Source organism: Balaenoptera borealis, assembly GCF_965194805.1.
Source record: "Balaenoptera borealis genome assembly, chromosome: 16".
In the NCBI taxonomy this organism is placed as follows: domain Eukaryota; kingdom Metazoa; phylum Chordata; class Mammalia; order Artiodactyla; family Balaenopteridae; genus Balaenoptera; species Balaenoptera borealis.
In genome coordinates this window covers 79,571,092-79,594,185 of record NC_138872.1, presented here as the reverse complement: position 1 = coordinate 79,594,185, position 23,094 = coordinate 79,571,092, and the positions used below count along the sequence as shown (strand labels likewise).

The window sequence follows — 23,094 nt, the reverse complement described above, 5'->3', positions numbered from 1 at the left end:
CAATATGGTACTGGCACAAAAACAGAAACATAGATCAATGGAACAAGATAGAAAGCCCAGAGATAAACCCACGCACCTATGGTCAACTAATCTATGACAAAGGAGGCAAGGATATACAATGGAGAAAAGACAGCCTCTTCAATAAGTGGTGCTGGGAAAACTGGACAGCTACATGTAAAAGAATGAAATTAGAACACACCCTAACACCATACATAAAAATAAACTCAAAATGGATTCAAGACCTAAATGTAAGACCAGACACTATAAAACTCTTAAGAGGAAAACATAGGAAGAACACTCTTTGACATAAATCACAGCAAGATCTTTTTTGATCCACCTCCTAGAGTAATGGAAATAAAAACGAAAATAAACAAATGGGACCTCATGAAACTTCAAAGCTTTTGCACAGCAAAGGAAACCATAAACAAGATGAACAGACAACCCTCAGAATGGGAGAAAATATTTGCAAACGAATCAACGGACAAAAGATTCATCTCCAAAATATATAAACAGCTCATGCAGCTCAATATTAAAGAAACAAACAACCCAATCCAAAAATGGGCAGAAGACCTAAATAGACATTTCTCCAAAGAAGACATACAGATGGCCAAGAAGCACATGAAAAGCTGCTCAACATCACTAATTATTAGAGAAATGCAAATCAAAACTACAATGAGGTATCACCTCACACCAGTTAGAATGGGCATCATCAGAAAATCTACAAACATCAAATGCTGGAGAGGGTATGGAGAAAAGTGAACCCTCTTGCACTGTTGGTGGGAATGTAAATTGATACAACCACTATGGAAAACAGTATGGCAGTTCCTTAAAAAACTAAAAATAGAATTACCATATGATCCAGCAATCCCACTACTGGGCATATACCCAGAGAAAACCATAATTTAAAAAGACACATGCACCCCAGTGTTCACTGCAGCACTATTTACAATAGCCAGGTCATGGAAGCAACCTAAATGCCCATCGACAGACGAATGGATAAAGAAGGTGTAGTACATGTATACAATGGAGTATTACTCAGCCATAAAAAGGAACGAAATTGGGTCATTTGTAGAGATGTGGATGGATCTAGAGACTGTCATACAGAGTAAAGTAAGTCAGAAAAAGAAAAACAAATATCGTATATTAACACATATATGTGGAACCTAGAAAAATGGTACAGATGAACCAGTTTGCAGGGCAGAAATTGAGACACAGATGTAGAGAACAAACGTATGGACATCAAGGGGGGAAAGTGGCGTGGGGGAGGGGGGTGGTGGTGTGATGAATTGGGAGATTGGGATTGACATATATACACTAGTATGTATAAAACAGATAACTAATAAGAACCTGCTGTATAAAAACAACAACCAAAAAAAAAAAAAAAACCCAAAATATCACTTCACACCTGTTAGAATGGCTATTATCAAAAAGATAAGAAATAACAAGTGTTGGCAAAGATGTAGAGAAAAGGGAACACTTGTGCACTGTTGGTTAGAACATAAATTCGTGCAGCCACTATGGAAAACAGTATGGAGGTGCCTTAAAAATTAAAAATAGAACTACCATACAATCCATCAATTCTACTTCTGGGTGTTTATCCAAAGAACACAAAAACACTCAAAGAGATACATGCATCCCCATGTTCATTGCAGCATTATTTACAACAGCCAAGTCATGGAAATAACATAAGTGTCCATCAATGGAAGAACTGGATAAAGAAATTGATACATATACACAACAGAATATTATTTAGCCAATGAAAAGAATAAAATCTTGCCATTTGCGACAACATGGATGGACCCTGACGGCATTATGCTAAATGAAGTAAGTCACACACAGAGAGACATACGTTATATGATTTCACTTTTATGTGGAATCTAAAACAAAAACAAAAAACCAATCTCATAAATACAGAGAACAGACTTGTGGTCACCAGAGACAGGGGGTGGGGTACAGGTGAGCGAAATGGGTGAAGGTTGTCACAGGGTACAAATTTCCAGTTATAAAATACGTCCCGGGAATGTAATGTGCAGCATGGTGACTACGGTTAATAATATTTAAAAGCTGCTAAGAGAATAAATGTTGAAAGTGCTCATCCAAAGGAAAAAAAATTCACAACTATGTATGGTGACGGATGCTAACTAGGCTTGTTCTAGTGACCATTACGCAATATGTGCAAATATCAAGTCATCACATTGTACACCTGAAACTAATAACGTGTTATATGTCAATTTTAAAAAAGGATGCTGCAAAATAATCCAATAATGCATAAAATAAAGCACACTGTTTTGGCAGCATTTCTCTTAAATCTTAAATTTTGAATGAATAACTTAACATTAAAAAAAAAAACAGTGCAGAGTTCAAAAGAAAGATGAATTTGGTTTGACACGTTCTGCGACTGTGGTGTCTGTGAAGCAGTAACATGAACCTGAGAGGAGAAAAATAGGACAGAAATCTAGACTGGGAGATAGAATGATCAGGTGAGAAATAGGAGTCAGAGCCAGAGAAGAAATTGAGGGATACATTTAGAAAAATGTATCAGTAAAACAGGGCTCCCAAGAGAACCACTGTTTAAAGGGTGAAGGAAGACAGGCCTTGAAAGGAAATGGAGAAACTGCTGGAAAAGTAGGAAGAAAACCTGGGCGCAGTCACAACCACCCTGACTCTCTCCCCACCGACCCCTTTCCCCAGGCTCCTTCCTAGATGAGGGCAGCCAGTCACGGTTCTAAACTCACCTGGAAGCCCGACCCTGGTAGGAGAAACCTTGTCTCTTAAAATAATCAACTGCATCCTCCGAGCAGGTCTTCAGAGTGTTCACTCGCACAAATCGAGGCACCTGGGAGGCTAGGAAACCATCAGCAGTGAGTGGGCAGGAACATGGATGGCCCTCTCCTGAGGGCCCGATGGCTATCTCCACCTCCACAACTCCTTCCAGCTCACCTGGGCCAGGTTTGGATCCCCCTTCCAACAGGTCCTCATTCTGGCTCACACCTCGGCGAACCTTGAGCCGGGCCAACTCGGCCTTCAGCCTTGCCTGGTGCCGGTCCAGCAGAGGCTTCCATCGGCCCCCGCGCCCTTTAAAGCCTCTTCCCAGCAATAACTCATATACTAGCACCTGGGGATGGGGAAAGGAAGACAGAAAACCTTGAGCATGAATATCTTGGAACGCCACAGTGTTGGAACTGGAAGAGCTAAACAGACCACCTGTCAAGACGGTAACAGGTAAAAGTGAGATACCTTATTCAAGGTCACACAAGAAATTAATGGCAGATACACGATTTGAACCTGGTGCCTTGCTTCCCAGTCCTGAACCCTTTCCCCATGGCTTCTCACCAGGAAAGCTCTGGATCCCAACCCTCCTCCCTGGTCAACATCACCGTTTTGTTTTACCTAGAGAGTCCCTACCGCCACTACTTTGCACTTCCGTTCTTTACCTTTCACACAAGGCTCGAAGGCAAAGCATGTTCATCCCACCTCAATTCATAACCCAGCTAGGGGTGCGCCTCCTCATTTCAGAGGAGCGACTTGACAGAGTCACACCGCGCACAGTGGCGGAGCTGGGACCGGGTTAGGAGGGGCTCACCCCGCCCGCCCCGACCCACCGCACCCCACCCCGCCCCACCCCACCCGTCACCTTGGCCAGGTGCGGCCGCAGCTTCTTCTCGGCGCGGAGGAGGCCGGCGCTGGCGATCACGGCGTCCAGCACGGCGGAGTAGCGCTGCGTCTCGCACACCAGCGCGTACAGCTGTTTCACGTTCTGTGCGCGGCCGAGAGAACCCAGATGAGGCGGGGGCCGGGCCGGGGGGGAGCCCCCCTCCCCGCCAGGCTCCCCTCCCGGGTCCGAACTCCGAACCCCGTACCCCGCTACCTGGAAGCTGCTGCCGTACACCAGCCCCTTGAGGGAGCCCTGGCGACTCTCCACGCCAGCCAGTACGGCCGCCGCCGCCGCGTACAGCGCCATACTCCGCACCCACGCGTGCGCCTTTACGACTCTGTCGCAAAGCGCGCCCGGCTCCGCGCCGCCCATCCCGCCCGGACTTCCGGGGTCAAAGGGCACGGAGGTTCCGGATCCGGGAGCCACAGTGCCCATCCAGGTATCCCCAGGGCGTGTGCCAGTTGCCTGGCAGGGAGTGGAGGCCGACGCTGGGAGCCCGGTTCACCACTTCTTAGTAGCTCTTCTCTTTTTTCTTTCAATCTTTGCCGATTTCACAGGCAAACAATGAGATTTTATTGATGTTTTAATTTCTGGGATTGAGGTTGAATATTTTCATATATTATTGGTCATTTGTATTTCTGTTGTGACATGTAGATGTCTTTTGTTCATTCTTCTTCCATCTTTCCCTTGGTGCTCTTTATGTATTAACAATATATACCTCTTATCTTAGGTTTTGCCATTTTGTCCAATTTATTGTTGCTTTTTTTTGTTTTCTGGCCATGCCGCGCAGCCTGCGGGATCCTAGTTCCCCCAACCAGGGATGGAACCCACGCACCCTGCAGTGGAAGCACAGAGTCTAACCACTGGACCGCCAGGGAAGTCCCTATTGTTGCTTTTTAATGTGGTTTATAGTTGTTTTGGGCAACATAGAGTTCTCATTTTTAAGATACTTACCTTTATGGTTTCTGCCTTTGGTGTCATGCTTGAAAACGGCTTCACACTGCTACAATATAGAAATCATTGGCTTCATCATTTCACACTTAAATCCATTTAGAATTAGGTTTGGCACGTGATGTGAGAAATGGCTCCTTGTTTCCCAATGGCTAGCCTTTTATGCAATCCTTGTGAGGATTCATCTATAGGAATGTTTCCCCAGCCCCACCCCTGGGAGGACAGGGATTGTGTGGTATTTGGGTCTACAGCACCCATGTGGTTACTGGTTACATAATGGGGGTTGATTGAGAAGAAAAAAAACAAAAAAACAAAAAAACAGTACACTTGTATCTCAAGCATTCAAGTAGACAGGACTCCATGAACTAGAATATTCCAGCCTGTATATTCTCTGTATTACTAATAGCACATAAGCAAGCGTTTTGCAAGAAGGTTGACTCTAGTCTACAATAAAATCATTGAGTCACTTAAAGGTTTAATGCACTCCTGTAACTCTAGGTTAGTTCATAAGTGATCTTTTAGTGGAACCCTCCTCCTCCTCCATCAAATTACATCATCTGTTTTCTTCATAGCACCTATTCCATATGTGGTTATGATTTATTCTCTATCTCTCCATCTGGCTTCATGAGGGCAAATCCTTGTCTGTCTTGACACTCATCTACCTTTAGCTCCAAGACCAGTGTCTTTCTCACAGTATGGACTTAATAAATATCTGTTGAATGAATGAAGGAGTGAATGGATGAACAGAGCACAAATTGATGTGGTTCTGGACAACCAGCTGTACTAGAGTTGACCCATCCTAAAACAATCCCCCTTGCTTCAGGTGAGTGGGTAACAGGTACATCAATATTGATACAAGTCCACAGTTTATTCAGATTTCCTTAGTTTTTACCTGATGTCCTTTCTGTCCCTGAATCTCATCCAGGACACCACTTTACATTTAGTCATGTCTCTCAAGGCTCCTCCTGTCTGTGACAGTTTCTCAGACTTTCCTTGTTTGTGGTTACCTTGATTACCTTAAGGAGTCCTGGTCAGTATTTTGTAGAACGTTCCTCACTTGGAACTTGTCTGGTGTTTTTCTAATGATGAGACTAGGGTTATGAGTTTTGGGGAGAAAGACCACAGGTAAAGGGACATTTTCATTACATCAGATCAAGGGCACATAGTACCAAAGTGACATCAGTGTTGATGTTAACCTTGATCACCTGGCCGAGGGAGTGTTTGTCCAGTTTCTCCACTGTAAAGCTACTCTGTAACCCTCTGTCCTCTCTGGGAAGAAGTCACTATGTGTAGCCCACATCTAAGGAGCAGGGGGATTATGCTCCCCCTCGAGGGCGGATTCGCTATGTAAATTCCTGGGAATTCTTCTGCACAGATTTATCTCTTCTCCCCCATTTAATTAAACAATCATTTATTTATATCAGTATGGATTCAGGGGTATTTATTTTATACTGTGTACTGTAATCCAAAATACTTTGTTGCTCAAATTATTCTTGTTTTGGCCACTGGAAGTGTTTTCAGTTGGCTCCTATATCCTTTTCACAGGGCTCTACTACTGTACTTTTTTTTTTTTCATGTTTGTCTGGTTTTGAGCATTTCCTTGCCTTCTGGCACTACAAGATACTAAAGGCTCATTTGGTGTATTTCCTGTTCTAGTCCCAGAATCAGCCAGTTCTCCAAGGAGCTCTCATTCCTTTTATTGTAGAATGGTATTAAGAAATCAAGATCTGAGTGCTAGCTGACCTGGGTCTTTTAATTTCTTTTTTTATGTTTTACTTATTTTATTTGTTTATTTTTGCCTGTGTTGGGCCTTCATTGCTGTGTGTGGGCTTTTCTTCTAGTTGTGGCGAGCAGGGGCTGCTCTTTGTTGCAGTGCGTGGGCTTCTCACTGCAGTGGCTTCTCTTGTTGTAGAGCATGGGCTCTAGGTGCGCAGGCTTCAGTAGTTGTGGCACATGGGCTCAGTAGTTATGGCTCATGGGCTCTAGAGCACAGGCAGGCTCAGTAGTTGTGGCACACGGGCTTAGTTGCTCCGCAACATGTGGAATCTTCCTGGACCAGGGCTCAAACCCACGTCCCCTGCATTGGCAGGTGGATTCTTAACCACTACGCCACCAGGGAAGCCCTGAGTCTTTTAATTTTTAAAATGTGACCATTAGAAAACATAAACCTACATATGTGGCTCATATACTTCTGCTGGACGGCACTGCCTCTGTCCTAAAAATGCCTTCTCTTAATCCCACCTTCTCCCAAACTCTTGACCCAGTTTACTTTTTCCCTTCACTATCAAACTTTTTTTTTAGATTCATTTTTTGCTGTGTTGGGTCTTCATTGCTGCATGTGGGCTTTCTCTAGTTGTGGCGAGCGGGGGCTACTCTTTGTTGCGATGCATGTGCTTCTCATTGTGGTAGCTTCTCTTGTTGCGGAGCACAGGCTCTAGGCGCATGGGCTTCTGCAGTTGTGGCACGTGGGCTCAGCAGTTGTGGCTCGCGGGCTCTAGAGCATAGGCTCAGTAGTTGTGGTGCACAGGCTTAGTTGTTCCACAGCATGTGGGATCTTCCTGGACGAGGGGTCAAACCCGTGTCCCCTGCAATGGCAGGTGGATTCTTAACCACTGTGCCACCAGGGAAGTACCACTATCAAAATTTTTAAATGGAGAATCAGCAATCCTTGCCTTTACATCTTCATCACATGCTATTATCTAACTGCCTGCAGTCCGTTTTCCACCAGCTGCACTGAGATGGGTCCCTCCCAAACTACCAAGAATCTCCAAATATTCCTTAGGCCTTTCCTGCTGAATCTGGGGTTTCATGGCACTGTTGAACACACCTTCTTTGTTGGAAAGCTTTGGCTTCTATGACCTCTCCTGCTAGCATACCCTCGCATCTCTCTGCCCATTTCTAAGGTTCCTTGGCAACCCCGTCTAAGCTGCTCCCCTAGGTTCTGGTGTTCCATTCTCTGACCTCCTTTCTGTCAGTCTGATATTTTCTCTCCCTGGGCAGACTCGCCCACTCCCACGCTGTCATTAATCACAGCACAAAGTTAACATACACTAAAGTAGCATAGATGCCCCCCTACCCCGGATCAGCCCCCACCATCATCTCCAGGCCCAGCTCCAGCTGCAGCATCCCTTTTGGACCTAGATCCCTGAGGGCTCTTCTCCTCTGCCTGTCTTCCACTTCTTTCAGCTTAAATGCCAACTCCACATGAAGAATTAACTGCTCTTTCCTCTGCCTTCTGCATATTGGATGTGTATCAGTTAAGATCTTTCGGGTGCAAGCACAAACACTAACTCTGGTTAGCCAAACAAAAGAGGGGATTTATTAAATGGGTGCAGAAGTATGCCATTGTGTCTGTCAGGGTCTGGCTGGAGGCAGAAAGGTGCACATAAGGGAGTAGTGGAGGGGAGTTTAAAGAAGGGACTATTTCTAAAAGAACAGTCAGAGTTCAGGGGACCTACGGAAGATGCTGCAGTGCTCACTGTTCACCGACAGGAGCAAGGGAAGAGTAGCAGAGGGAGAGGGCTGTCTGCCAGGAGTCTTTAGTAGAGGGAAGCTGCCAACGCATAGCCCAGCAGGCAGAAAACCAGGAAAATCAATACCTCCAACTCCCTCTCCTGCCCTGGGATCTCCTGCCAGTCTCTCCCCTCAGCTGAACCCAACAGGAAGCCAGAGGGGTTTGCATTCCAGCGGGGCCAGCCTCCCAGGACACAGCATGGTGGAGAAGGGTGGAGAGTGGAGGTAGATTCATGGAATTGAAGGAAGAGCTGCAAAACCGAAAAACCAAGTCTGGAAGGTGTCAAGCATGCAGCAACCAAGGCCAAGGCCCGACAGATTCAGCTGATCAAGAGACAACAACCAGCTTTTGATTCAGTTTATTACTTACATAGACAGCAGGAGGAAGATTAGCCAAAGGTGGAAGCTGCACGTGGGCCTTGTTGCCCATGCCAAAAAGGATGGTGTGGAAATCAAAGGGCTCATGGCTGCAACTTGACTTGTGGGATATTCCGTTGCCGAGGAGCCAGTTCTAGACGCAGCTAAGCTCTTTTATAGACTGCAGCCCTACTGGGAGGGAAGTGGGGCAGAGAGCTTCAGAGCTCCTCACAGCCAGGGAGGTGATGTCCTGAGTCTCCCGTGAGGATAAGGTGGTCGGTAAAGATGGCCTTGAGGTAGCGCCTCACCGTCTTCCTTCCTCTCCTGTTCCTGGAGGATCATTCAGATAGACTGTGGGTTGAGACTTTGTCAGTGTGGCCGATGTGGATTCATGCCAGGGTGACAGGGCAGGGCTGTGCCCCAAGGAAGGCTCTTGGGCGGGTCCACAGACCTCAGGGCACAAGGCTGGGGCGCTTCTCTCTAAAGCACCAGACCTCAGATGACTCAGCCCCAGCCACTCTCTCTCTCTCTTCCAATTTTCACGTTCTTGGGAAGGAATTCAGCTGTCCCAGCCTCGGTCTGGGGTGACCACAGGGCAAGCTCAGCATGCACAGACCTGGGCTCTGGACCCACTCCCATGTGCCCGGCAGCTTTCAGGGATGGGCCATACACCCATCTGGCCCCTACTTGCTTCGGCTCTGCAGGAGTGTCATTTCCATCTTCTCTAACAGAGAGGGAAGTTGAGAGAAGTCTCTGGGGACAGAGCAATGACGGAGTGTTTGCTGTGACTAACCAGAGACCGATGGGCAGGGGGTGGAAGCAAGATGTGGCCCCACCAGAGGCTGGAGCTGCTTTTAAAGGCCTGAGCATAAAGCAGTGGGTAGGTACAGCGGTTGATAATTGCAAATCATTTGAAAAGGAAGAAATAACGTCAATTTTGTTATCCTTAAAGTTAGTTAAAGTTCACAATGATGGGGGGAAGTCACGTGTGGGAGCGTTTCCACCCTCAGGGGGAAGAGTAAGCAGAGATCGCGGTTAGGAGGGACCAAGGGAAGCCCAGCTTGACCCGCGGGCCCCAAGGCCCGGCTCCGCTGGTTAATAAGCAGGTTAATAGCCTGGAAAGAGGGTAATAAACACACCCCTGACTGTTGGGGATGGGACTGTGGTCCTTCTCTCCCTATCATTAAACGTTTCTAGGGACACCCAGGCAGGAAGGCCTTCCCGAATGACTACATAACCTCTGCTCACCAGAGCCGGTGGGACCCCTCGAGCCCCCGTGCCCAGCTGGGAAGGCAGCCCCACGAGCAGCGCTACAGCTTGGTGGGCTGAGGGGGGGTGAGGTGGCTGGGCCCGCTGGGCGGGGGCAGCACCAGGGGCAGGGAGTTGCTGCCCCTTTCGTGCCAGCACGTGTCCAGGATGGGGTAGAGCTTGCCCTGGAAGTCGGCCTGGAACGTGTAGAGCGGCCGCAGGTCGTCGGGGCGGTCGGCGTCGAAGAAGGTGAGCTCCCCCTGCTCGTAGTGCAGGTAGACGCCGATGCGGTGAGGGTGGCCGGCCACGGGCAGGGGCGCCCGCGGGCAGCCGAAGGCCTCGTACACCCGGCCCTCCTTCAGGCCGATGAGCCACACGCCGTGCCCTGGGGACTTGCTCAGCTTGCCCTTGCGACTGGCTGTGCCCTTGATGACCCCCAGGCGCCAGTCGCTCTTGCTGCCCACCACCACCTCCCAGTAGTGGCGGCCACAGGAGAAGCCCCTGCTGGCCAGGACGCAAGTGCTGTAGTCGAAGCGCTCGGGCTGGCTGGCGCGCCGCTGGGCCAGGAGCCCACACTGCACCACCGTGTCGCCCTTGGAGAGCTCCAGGAGGGGGTGGGCCGTGGCAGGATCCAGCTTGAGGGACTCCGGGGCTGGGAGAGATCAGAGGAGATGTGTATTCAAGCCTCGCTGAAGGCAGCAGCAGGCCCTGCCCCGAGGGAGGCCGATGGCAGGCCCTGAGCTCCTCGGGAGAAGAACTGAGTCGGCCTCTTCCCTGTATCCGCAGGGCCTAGAAGGGGCTGGGGGCCTGGAGCAGGCAACCCTGAGGACATTTGCCGAATGAGTGAATGATGCCTGAAGGGTGGAGAATGGGCTGCTGCAAGCCCAGGCATTCTGGCAAGGGAAACGGTGCAGGCGGCCTGCCTAAGGCGGAGGTGCCGATGGAAGGATCTGGGAGACGGCCTGTCACGTGGGCGCCTCAGCTTCACTCCCCAGGTTTTCTGGAGACTCTAACAACGGCAGTGGCTTTCTTGGATACCCTAGCAGCCCAGTCAAGGACAAACTATCCCAACTGACCTCTTTGCTCGCTGCCAACTAATCAGTTTACACCTAAAACGTGCAAACAACATTCATGGTTCAGAGATTATCTGCAGTTTTTGTCCTCCCCTTTCCCCCTTTTGTTCTTATATCAACCCTGTTTGTGCCTTTGTTGGATGAAATCAGTCTATTGATTGATCTTCCTTATGTGCTAGTAATGAAGGAGTTAATTAAAGGTCCGAGTTATTTTTTGGCAGAGCAGCCGCTGCCATTTATTAAGAACTAAACTACACACACACACAGACACAGACACACACACACACACACACACACACGTCTACTTAGAAACTACGCAGCCCAGCAAGGTGGGCTCCTTACAGATGAGGAAACTGAGGTGCAAAAATTACACCACTGGGCTTCCCTGGTGGCGCAGTGGTTGAGAGTCTGCCTGCTAATGCAGGGGACACGGGTTCGAGCCCTGGTCTGGGAAGATCCCACATGCCGCGGAGCAACTAGGCCCATGAGCCACAACTACTGAGCCTGCGCGTCTGGAGCCTGTGCTCCGCAACAAGAGAGGCCGCGACAGTGAGAGGCCTGCGCTCCGCAATGAAGAGTGGCCCCCGCTCACCGCAACTAGAGAAAGCCCTCGCACAGAAACGAAGACCCAACACAGCCAAAAATATATAAATAAATAAATAAATAGATAATATCCTTAAAAAAAAAAAATTACACCACTCTCCCAGTCACTAGTAAGAGATGGAACTGGGCTTGAGCTCCCCCTGCTGGCGGAAGCCCACCACCGTGCCCTCACTGTTAGCTGTGCCAGCACCCCCTCCAGTTCTCTGCACCTCGTAATCTGGAAGGAGGATGGGTGGGTGGGGTCTCACCTGGCAGAACCTTTCGGAAGAGCCTTTTCCACGCAGTCAGCTTGATGTCAGCCTGGTGCAGGCCTGGCTTGAAGGAGATGGGGCTGAACGCGCCTTCCAGGGGCCGGGCCTGCTGGAGCTCTGCACTGGGGGCAAAGGTCCACAGTGATGGCGGAGCTGTTTACCGTGCACCCCAGCCCTTCACCCAAACGCAGGTCCAACCAGCCAAGCCACAGCTCAGAAGACCGTGCACTGAAGATGCCCAGCATGTACCCGCCCCCCCCCCCAACCAGGACCTGCCTCCTTCCTGGAAGGGGAAACACTCTACATCAGTAGCTCTCAAAGTGCAGGTCTGGGAGCAGCAGCAGGACCTGGGGGCTTGTTAGAAATGCAAATTTTCTTGGGTCCCACCCCAGGCCTGCTGAATCAGAACTCATTACTGGGGCCCAGTGACCTCTGTTTTAATTGAGCCCTCCAGGTGGTTCTGGTGCACTGTTTGAGGACCACTTCTCTGTATCGGGTGACCCTGGCCCCCAGCTCCAGCTGGAGTGGAAACCAAACTCAGCCAATCAGATCCTCTGTCCATTCATTTAAGCCAATGCTCCTAACCAAATTGTCCTTAAGACTAAGGGAAATTGGAGAAAACAAGGAGACTCTCATAAACGTGGCTGAGGAAGGCTCAGGAACTGCACAGGTGATTCGTTTGTTGGGTTTGGAACATGGATCCAACCCCTTCCTACAAGCCATGGTGCATGTTTCCTTACCCACCATCACCCACCTCATCTCCTGTTCTGCTCTGCGTCATCCTTTACACCCATGATACTGAAATTCTCACAATACTCCAAACCTGCACACACTTTACCCTTTCACATGAGTCAGCGTGCCTGGCAAACGCCTGCCCTCTGCCCTTCTCAGCCATCCCACCTGTGCGCTGTCTTTGCCGATCTCCCCCCAGTCACCTCCTCCTCTGTGTTAATTCTTTAGCTTGTGTGAACTTCTACTGTTCTAGGTGCCCATAGGGATGTAACCATACTTCACCGCCGCCTCCCACAAGGCTTGGAGACCCCTAAAGGCAAGGCTGTCACTTTCCCTGAGCTCAGTACAGAGCCAGATGTGGGCAGCTGCTCCTGGCACCAGTAAAACTGAAGGGAGGATCTAGTGGAGATGAGACGCCCGTGCCCACAGCCACCAGGCCCTCGCTGAGAGTGCCCTCCGAGGTTATTACCTGGAGGCCATGGCATGGTACTTCTGGAAGACAAGAGGGAGGAGGGTTAGAGCATGGACGAGGCTAGGCGGAAGCCGACAGGAAGGGGGAGGCTCTTGGAGCCCCGGTGGCCTTGGCACAGGGGACACTCCCTTGTCCACTCACCCGGATGAACTCATGGTGACTCTCGTTGCCGAACTGCTCCAACACACCCACGGCCTGCACTAGCCGCTCCCGAGCGCCCCGGGCCTGCTCCAGCTGCATGTCCAGGGAGGCCACGAGGCCACGGGTGTGACCCTCCACCCCCTCCAGGCAGCGGGCCTTCTCCTCGTCCACCAGATGGTGCAGCTCCTGGAACTCACTGCGGATCACCCAGCTGAAGACATCAGACTCATTCTGGGACAGGGAGGGGCCGGTCAAGGCAGGAGCCATGGCTGATCTTGGCGTCCCCAGAGCCTGGCAGCTCAGGCCTTCCTGGCCCTTCTGACCGGGCTGGTCCTGGTACCCAAGTCCCAGGGCTGACTCCTGCCAGGTGTTCACACTGTGCCTGGGGATCCAGGATGTGGCCCCAGGGGGAGGACGACAGTGGCAGGGCAGAGGCTGGGCCCCCAGCTCCCAGTTCCAACACAGTGGCTCTGCTTTTGCCCATCTTTGCTAACAAGTGTGAACGTAAGATTTTGCTTTATCACGGGGTTCCACAACTGAAAAAAAGTCTGAAAGGCCCTGGAGAGCAGACTTTGGAGTGAGATAACAAGGGTTCCCCGTGTGACCCTGAGTTCTGCCTCCATCAGACGGGGTAAAGCGGGCTCCCTCTCCAGGATGAGGAAGATTAATTGAGTTGACTTTCAATGGATGCTGGTCTCCTGCTCGTCTCATGACTGCCTGCAGGGCCCAGGCTCCCCAGACTCCCAGACCCAAGTGCCCCTCGTTTAGGAAAAGCAGACCGCCACCAAGGGCTTCAAGCCTTCCCGTGCCTGCGCTCTAAGGTACTAGGAGGGCATTGCCCAGGCTGTCAATGTCAAGCAGACACAGGTGGCAGAGGGCGGGCGGTCATGCCCACGTGTTAAGCTGTTTACCTCCGGGACTTGGGTTCTAGGTTATCTCAGCCTCAAGGACGTGGAGGACACCAGCCAATTTGGCGACAGTCCTGACAGCTGTGCTGAATTCCTCCGAGAGCCTTTGCGCTTCCCCCACCCCACCCTGGAATGCTTTGAATTCTGGCTGTATATGGAAGGCATGGATTCCTGTAAAGGACAGATTAGAGCTGGGCTCTGCAGGAAAGGGGAGGCGGGCGGCTGGTCCCGGGGGAGGGCACAGAGGGGCGGGGCGCTCACGACAATCCGGGTCCTGTTGTTCACCAGTCTGGCAATTTGCTCCTCCACCGTCCTCTGCTCCTGCTTCAGGTCGGAGATGAGGGCTGCTAGCTCCTCCTGGAGGCAACAGGCCCCGTAAGCCGCCGACCCCTTCACCCGCCCCAGCTCCCGGGGGCAGCCCGACAGCCACAAGCACAAAACAGGAAAGGCTATTCAAGAATATTCCACACTGACAGCACGGACTGCCTGGACAGAAGAGATCTCCACGTCATCACTCTCTATGCCGTGGACAGAGAGGCTACACGTTGTTACAGCCACCAGAAGTCACCACACAACATCCAAGCGGGGCAACTGCCAATCTGAAGTCAACGCTCCCTGCATGGAATGCTGCCCGTAGGGAACCCATCTGGTAAACTTGCTGGTCACCAGCAGGTCCAGAATTAGTGGGCATTTCATCAAGAGTCATCACAAAAAGGCTGGCCCAAGTGAAGCCAATGGTGCATGCAATGGCCCAGGGAGGGGTCACCTGGTGACCCCCCACTCCCTATAAAGGCCTGAATCCATCGCCAGCAAGCTTGAGCCCAGCCTAGATTTAGGGCCTCCCAGGCTGAAGTAAACTTCTCCTAGGTTGCCCTGGCCCCATATCTGACTTAACCTTAGGGATCCAACCAGAACCACCTAGAGCACCATCTGGCTGCACAACCTAATGGGGCCCTGCTGGTTTGTGCCCATGGAGTGTGCAGAATCTTTGGCTTAGACAGTGCCCAAGCAGAAGTCAGCTGCAAGAGCCCTTCTGGAAGGGAGCTGAGAAAAAAATAGAGCCAGCATGGAGATAAATGAACACAGAGTCCTTGCTCTCCATAACAAGGCATCCGATCTCATAGGAGCCTGAGAAGGGCATCCCAGTGGTAACCCTCCCAAGGCAAAGAGAGATGGGACTAGTTCTTTCTCATCAACTGGGCCACAGTGAGTGGAAACAGAATTATGCAAATAAATAAAGTATCTTAAGATCCCAATCAATAGGAGAAAACAGGAATGCATGAAAGAGATCTGATAATGGAACGTAACTTAGTTGCAGCACATGGAGGAGTCTTGAGATCACAAAAACCCACATCCAAAACCAGGACCCAAGCCCTCCCAGCTCCTAGCCAGAAATGACGAGCTCCCAAGAGTCTCCTCCTCCGCCAGGCAGCCCTCTGCTAATAAAACTCGACTCAATTTCACTGCACTGCAATTTGGCTTCCTCCTTTCACACTCCCCTAAAACTACTCTTGCCAAGATAACCAATTCTTACTGCTAAACCAGACAGACTCTTTTCAATCCTCAGCAGACATTTTACACAAGTGATTTCCGTCTTGTCAAAATGCTCTGTTCCTCTGATTTTCTAGAGGCTACATTCAGCCAACGTTCCTGCTCCCTCAGTGAATTCCTTCTGGCCCCTTTTCAGAGTTCTCTCTCTACCCAAATCTTAAGTCCTGATGCTCCTGGGGGCATCATCTTCCCCATCACTCCTGCAGACTCTCCTGGTTGGTCTTCTCCACACCTGTGGCTTCAGTGACCGCCTGTATGTAGATTACTCCCCAATCTCTTATTCCCAGCCTCACTCTCCAATCTATCCTCTGGCAGAGCGATCGAGCCACATCACGACTCTGCTTAAAACCTTCCAACCCCGGTTCTCTGAATAAACCCCTAATCCCGTCTCATGTCACACAGGCCTTTTCATGACCTGACCCACGCTTACCTCACCTCACTCCCATCTCACTCTCCCTCGTGCTTATTGGAACAATGTATAATTCCTCAAATCTGCCATGCTGTTTGCCTCCTGGTCTTTTGCACGTGCTCTTTTTATACTTAGGATGCTTTTCCTCCCTTTCTTTTCCTTTCAAGTCCTCCTTATGGTTCAGGTCTCGGCTTACCAGTCCACTTCCTCCAAGAAGTCTTCCCTGATCACCTGAGACCACGCAGGAGCCATGTTCCAGATGGTCTCACCATTGCCTGTACTTAACCTTGAGAGCAGCACCTGACACACGGGACTCTGTCAGACCCCCAGACTGTGAGCTCTGGTGCAGGGTGAACTTCTCGCCCACTGCTGTACCATGGGCACCAGTGTAGCACCTAGCACATACTAGATGCCCAGGAAATGTCTGTGGGTAGGGGAAGCTGGTGGACAACCTGGCTGGCCCTGTGCACCTTTCCTACTTCTCTCCCAGGGTTGAAGGAGCAAAGAAATGCTGCCCAGAGCACTCAGCCAGGAAAGCCCTGGAACAGCTTCCAGGGGCCCCTCTGTCTACGGATCTCGATGCTTCTCCCTCGTCCTGCCCCCTCCCCTGAATTTCCTCATTCCTCATCCTTACTGCCCCCAGCCCCCCACCCACCCAAACACCCGGGCCAGGTACCCTATTACAATTTACTTCCAAAAACCCTTCCTGTCCTTCCTTGATCTGGTGCCAGGGGAATGAGAACTGGCCTTGATGTGAGTCCTAGCTCTACCACTGACAAACTGTATGACCTTGACTAAGACCCTTACCTTCTTGGAGCCTGTTTCCTCATTTGCAAGTACGACAACAACCCCACTCTTCATAAACCTTAGATCAACAGACTAACCTAAGATGGTATCATTATTATTATTATTCATCGTAAATAATGATCTGCTAGTTCTGAGGCAACAGTCCATCAGGGCAGGAATCCATTGATTCCACAAATACATTTTGGGCATTTACTACCTGGCCGGCATGGTCCTAGGCACAGAAATATCCCAGGGAATGAAACAAAGTCTTCACCTGCCTGAGAGTGCAGTCCCCTGAGCGCTCAACAATCGAATGAGGGCTACAGAGAAGACTAAAGCAGGGGAGGGGGCTAGCACGTGGCGCAGGGGGCTCTCCATCCCGTGGATCACCTAGTCCCCAGCACCTGGAGACTGGAGCCGCTGCTCAAAAGGTGATCGGTGGATGAGCAAACGCTCCGCAAGTTCTGCTCCAGAACAAGGCTGGCCCTGGACCCCTCTGTGCCGGGCGAGGGCCCCAAGGGCTCAGGACCCGGCTCTGTGTCCCCAGGGGCGGCCCGGCTCCCCACCCCCCAGCAGCCTCGCTGCCCACCTTCATGCGGCTGTAGACGGTAGAGACAGGCGTGACCCGGTGGTGCTGGTGGGAGCCCAGCAGGCCGCAGAGGCCGCAGATGAGCTCCTGGTCCTTCTCACAGAAGAGGCTGAGAGGGTTCCGGTGGTGCGCACAGACTTGGGGCTCAGGGTCCCCGGGGAGCTGCAGGGCTTCGATCACCTTCGCCAGGGAGACGTTAGGCGGGGAGCTGCTGCAGTCCACCTCCTGCCGGCACACGGGGCAGCGCAGCTCCGAGTCCGGGTGACGGGACAGGGACAGCAGGCAGCCTTTGCAGTAGGAGTGGCCGCACTGCAGCATCAGGGGCTCCTTGAAGACCTCCAGGCAGATGGGGCACTGCAGGCGGTCCTCCAGCTCGGGCACGCTCACTTGCCACGCCATCCACGGAGCCTGCTGGAGCCCAGGGCGGCCTCCCTGGGGCCTGCTCCCTCCACTCCTTTGGCCCCCAGCCCCCAAGGGCCCTGAAAGGAGAGGCTCTTAAGGACGCCAGTCTTCGATTCCAGTCCTGACCCGCTATGACTTTGGGTCTGTTTTCCCATCTTTAAAACAAAGGGCTTAAACGAAAAGTGTGGTCACTTGGAGGTCCAGGATTCTACATTTTTAACTCGGATTTGGAGGTAAACATGAAAGAGGCCATCTGCAGGGTCATTTGGAGTGACACTAATAATGCAAGCTCCAGCCCAGCAGGTGTCCTGACCTAGAACTGGAGAGCAAAAACAAGCCAAGGTCTTTCCCACCTTCTAGATCAGTTCTCAAACTGGCAAGCAGCTGTTGGAAGCAGAGTTACAATAGAATTCCTGAGTCACCCCTTCACACATATCAAATGAACCCCAGAAATCTGCACTTACAATTGACACCCCCAGGCCTTTCTAAAGCAGAGTTCTGTCTTAGGACAACACTGTTCCAGAGAGTCTGGGACCCTGGAGAGCGGTCTCCTGAGCTCCCACCCTGCTCCTCTGTAAAAACTGATTGGCGTCTCACCAGAAGTTGGCAGTGGGCCAGGGGAACCCCACACTGGACTACCTGGCTTCTCGGGATCCACCGAGCCCCCCACCGGGGCCTCACACCAGCATCATCGACTTGATCTGCTCTGCCTTCTCTTCTCCCCAGGATGGGACAGCAGGTGCAGAGACGTGGGGATTGTAGCTGGACACCAGTTCTACCTAGTCTCTGCTCCTTTCCTCCTCCCCTTTCCCAGAAACACCCCGGTGTCCTCAAGGTCACTCAGAATCAGGTGGGACTAGGCCGTATCAGGGGACCGGGGAGGCAGCCTCTGCTCGGCAGGCTCTGATAACGGCAATACTCAGGTGCTCGCCTTGGCCAGGCATGGGGGAGGGGCGGAGACAGAGCGACTGGGTGCCGATTCATACCTCACAGACCCCAAACGGGAGTGGACTCGTGCTTTGACACAATTCTTTCTGAATCTCAATCTCTCCCTCTCTCTCTCTAGAATAATGAAGGTATTTTTAGTTACCTAGATTTTTAAACTGATGTATAACTTCTATAAAGTGCACAAATCTTAACTACACAGTTGCAGTACAACTTATACGTGTATACTCACTCACAAGGTCAAGATACAGAGGAGCTTCTGGGTTGGTGAACACATCCATGTGCTGGGAGGGTGGTGCACCCCAGTTCCATGGGGACAGAAGTCCCTGCACTCTGGACCCTTCCAGACTTCACCCTATATACCTTTTCATATGGCCGTTCATCTGTATCCTTTACTATAAACTAGTAAACATTTTTTAAAAAGATCAAGATACAGAACATTTTCAGCACCCAGAGGCTTCCTCAGGCATCCCCCATTCAGAACTCCTAACACTATCCTGACTTACATCATCATAGATTAATGTGGCCTGGCTTTGAATTTCAAATAAACAGAATTACATAGCATGTATTCTTCTGTGTCCAACTTCTCTTACTCAATATTGTTGAATTACAAACATTTTTATTAAGGTTATTTCGAAGGTTTAGAAGTTCAATGTCATTTTGTTATATAGTTAATAAATATTACGGTCGTACTCTACTATTCGTATCATGGCTGTGTGGTGGGAACTCACTGAATGGAAAAGACAGGGGTGGGTGAGGGTCTCCAGAAGTGTTAAGAAACAAGGAGCTTTGGATCAACAGGCCACGACCCCTGCAGGCCTAAGCACCCATGTCTCAGCGGGGTGAGGTCTCTACCCCAGTGACAAGCTAGACCAAGGTCTGGTATAGGCAGGCAGAAAGCCAATTTTATTGAATTGTACAAGTATTTATTGAGAACCTGCTATGAGTCAAGCACTAGGCTGGGTATTAGGGATCCATTAGAGAAATAGACAGACAAGGCTTCTGTCCTTTTGGATTTTATAATATATGGGGGTAAGAGTAGGGTGAGGCCATAAATAAACTAGATAATATAATAGCGTTAAATGCTATGCAGGAAGTAAACGGTGTGGTAAGAAAGAGGGAGATGGAGTGGCAGGATTGTGAGGTGCATTCTAGAAGGGGGCAGGACAATCTTTCAGGAGGGATGGTTGAGCTGAGAACTGAAGGATACCAAGAGGCCAGCCACCTGAAAGGAGGGCAGTCCAGGCAATGGGTAAGCAAGTGCACAGGCCTGAGGCTGGAAAGAGTTCAGTACAATTGACCCTTGAGCAGTGTGGGGTTAATGCTCATATACCTTAGCGTCGGCCCTCTCCACCCATGGATTCCACCAACCACGGACGGTGTAGTACTGTACTATGTACTATTGAAAAATGTCTGCGTATAAGTGGACCCTCGCAATTCAAACCCCTGTTGTTCAAGGGTCAACCGTATTTGTGAGATCCACCAGAGAGGGGGCCTGGGTGGCTGGATCACAGTTAAGCCAGAGGGAACATCAGAAGATGAGGTCAGAGGGGTTGGCAGGGAGGGCCCTGTAGACCAGGGCAAAGGTTTGGATTTAATTTCAAGGGCAGTGGGAGCTATTGGTGGGTTTTAAAGCAAGGGAATATGATCTGATTTATATGTTTAAAAGATCCCTCTAGCCGCTGTGTAGATAATAGATCGTAGTGGCTAGAGCACCTGGGTGGGTGGATAGTGATGCCAGGAAGATCAAGGTGAAAAAGGCAGACGGGAGAATCCAGAGTCAGATGCCTGACTGAGGACAACCAGGTGGAGCAACTGAGCAGCCCAGGGGTCTGCAGACTTCAGCAGACACAAGAATCACATGGGGGCTTGTTAAAAGAGAGACTTCTGGGCTTCCCTGGTGGTGCAGTGGTTAAGAATCCGCCTGCCAATGCAGGGGACCCGGGTTCTAAGCCCTGGTCCGGGAAGATCCCACATGCCACGGAGCAACTAAGCCCGTGCGCCACAACTACTGAGCCCGCGCACCTAGAGCGTGTGCTCCGCAACAACAGAAGCCACTGCAATGAGAAGCCCGTGCACCGCAACGAAGAGTAGCCCCCGCTTGCTGCAACTAGAGAAAGCCCGTGCGCAGCAACGAAGACCCAACACAGCCAATAAGTAAATAAATAAATAAATAAATTCTTTAAAAAAAAAGAGAGAGAAACTTCTGGGCCCAGGCCCCAGACTTTCTGATTCAGGAGTACAGGGATGGGTCCAACAATTTTCTCCCAATTTTTATAAGTTCCCAGGCAACACTGATGCTGCTAGTCTGGGGACTACAATTTGAGAACCACTGAAAAAGTCAATTGGACACAGGCACCTAGAGCTCTGGTTCCCAGGGGAGGCTCTAGGCTGGCCTGGTATATCACATACTTAAACCTGGGAATGGTTGGGCTCTCTCAGGGATTGGGAATAGAGAAGGGCAGGGGTCCACAGACAGGGCCCTGAGGTTGCTAATGTTTAGAGGTCAGGAAGGGGAGGATGACTGAGAAGGGACAGGCAGACATGTAGGAGGAAAATCAGGAGGATGTGGTGACCAGCAAGGTGTGGCAGGCAGAATGGTTCCCCAAAGATACCCATGCCCTAATTCCTGGAATCTGTGAATACGCTACCTTACACGGCAAAAGGGACTTTGAAGATGTAATTACAGTCATGGAGCTGAATTATCTGGGTGGGTCCAATCTAATCACATGACCTTTTAACAGTAGAGAACTTGCCCTGTCTGGACTCAGAGAGCGATGCTGCAGAAGAGGAGGAAAGCCTATAAAAATGAGGAAAGCCTATAAAAATATCAATCAGATAATATTCCCTCCAAGCTTGAGAAGGAATTGGCATGCTGTTGCTGACTCTGAGATGTAGGGGCCCACGTGCAAGGACCACAGAGTAGCCTCTAAAAGCTAAGGATCACTGTTGGCTGACAGCAAGGACGTGGGGACCTCAGGCCGAGAGCTGCATCTGCCGACAAACTGAATGGGCTTTGAAGTGGATTCTTCCACAGAGCCTCCAGTGAGGCTGATGCCTTGATCTTAGCCCAGTGAGACTGGTGTCAGCCTTCTAATGCACAGAACCGTGAGATAATAAATAGGTGTTGCTTTAAACAGCTAGTTTTGTGGTCCTCTATTGCAAGAGGGAAAGAAAACTAAATACAGAAGCCAAGAGAAAAAAAGCATTTAAAGGTCAGTCAGGTCAGCTTCATCAAATGCTGACAAGAGTCCAGTAACCTGCGGACAAAGAGGCGTCTGATGGATTTGGCAACAACAACAGAAGAATGGTGGCGTGGAACAGGGGAAAGTGGTATTGAAGTGAGTTGAAAAGAAAATGGAGGGTAAGGAGGTGGAGACAGAATAGCCGAGAAAGCCTTTGCAGCAACCCTTTTGAGAAGTTTTTCCCACGGAGAGTAGGAATGAGACCACCCGTAGCAGCGGGAACATTTGGGACAAAGGGAGGCGTGTTTGTTTTAAGGCGGGGTATCTGGGGACACATATAAGCGAAAGGAAATGATCCGTAGTCAAGGCAAGGCAGGTGCAGGAGAGAGAGGATACCCAAAGGCGTCCAGTCCTCCATTTGGCAAGAGTGGGAGGACGCAGGGAACAGGCTGGAGGGGATGAAATCCAGGGCTATTCTTCCTTTGCTCCACAAGAGCGCAGGTGCAGCAGATTTTGCAGCTCTGGTGCTGGGAAGGTGAGGGCCATCACCTTGTTTTCTCAGGAACTGGGCAGTTTGACTTTAAAGTCCTGTCTGCGTCTACGTTTCCCCTGAACGCGATGGAGAAGGACGGAGGGTGGAAATAACCCACGGCTGTGAGGCCTGACCCTTCCAGCAGCCCGCCGTCTCTGGGGCCTTGTCCCCACCAGCGTGTTCTGCCGGCCACGTGCCCACAGCTTGGCCATCATGGGCCCCACTGCTGATCCTCACCACCTGCGTGTCCCATTCCTTGCGCCTTCGCCACGTGCCACCACACGCCCCTGTCACGGGCCCCCGTCATGCTCTTCGCGTCCTCACCGGATGCCTGATCTTGCTCTGCACTCCCCCGTCACATGCCCAGTTACGCGCCACGTGTCCCGTCATGCTCCGTGGGGCCTCACTACGTTTCCCATCATGCCCTGCGAGCTCTCAACTCGCGCAGGATCAAGCTCCTTGCGTCCCCACCACGTGCCCGGTCACGTACCCTGCCGGGCATCCGCTGGCGCGTGGTCCAGACACCAGCCCCGGCGTGGGCCCGCAGGCAGTTGGCGGCGGTTGGAGTGGAGCGATGAGCGCCTCCTCGCGGTGCCTGAACGGTTTGCCGCCGTCGGGTGCGGACGGCAGGGTATAAAGGGGAGGCCGAGTCTCCGCTGGGGGCGGGCAGCGGGATTGAGAGGCAGGCCGCGCGGAGATGGGGGGCAGCGCCCGGAACCCGGGAGTCCTGCAAAGGGACAACGCCCCCAGCCAGGTGAGGGCCCGGGTGCTGGGGAGTCAGGAGCCGGGGC

At 51.1% G+C, this 23,094-nt stretch overlaps 2 protein-coding genes across 2 annotated transcripts in view; both read right to left on the bottom strand.

Annotated features, from left to right (window-relative positions):
* Positions 1 to 4,218, bottom strand: part of NSUN5 (NOP2/Sun RNA methyltransferase 5) — a 32,703-nt gene extending 28,485 nt beyond the window's left edge. The window contains exons 1-4 of the mRNA XM_082360249.1: positions 3,869 to 4,218; positions 3,635 to 3,757; positions 2,941 to 3,115; positions 2,736 to 2,844 (exon numbers count right to left, since the gene is read on the bottom strand). Coding sequence (XP_082216375.1) covers positions 2,736 to 2,844; positions 2,941 to 3,115; positions 3,635 to 3,757; positions 3,869 to 4,090 — 629 coding nt within the window. The 5' untranslated portion in view covers positions 4,091 to 4,218. The remainder of the gene's footprint in view (positions 1 to 2,735; positions 2,845 to 2,940; positions 3,116 to 3,634; positions 3,758 to 3,868) is intronic.
* A 322-nt stretch (positions 4,219 to 4,540) lies between these two features.
* On the bottom strand, positions 4,541 to 22,797 carry LOC309613437 (E3 ubiquitin-protein ligase TRIM50). Its single transcript, XM_082360250.1, has 6 exons — positions 17,240 to 22,797; positions 14,166 to 14,261; positions 12,997 to 13,227; positions 12,853 to 12,875; positions 11,649 to 11,773; positions 4,541 to 10,376 (listed from the first exon to the last, which is right to left on the bottom strand). The coding sequence occupies exons 1-6, from the start codon at positions 17,636 to 17,638 to the stop codon at positions 9,787 to 9,789; spliced, it is 1,464 nt and encodes a 487-aa protein (XP_082216376.1). The 5' UTR covers positions 17,639 to 22,797; the 3' UTR covers positions 4,541 to 9,786.
* Positions 22,798 to 23,094: the final 297 nt, after the last annotated feature.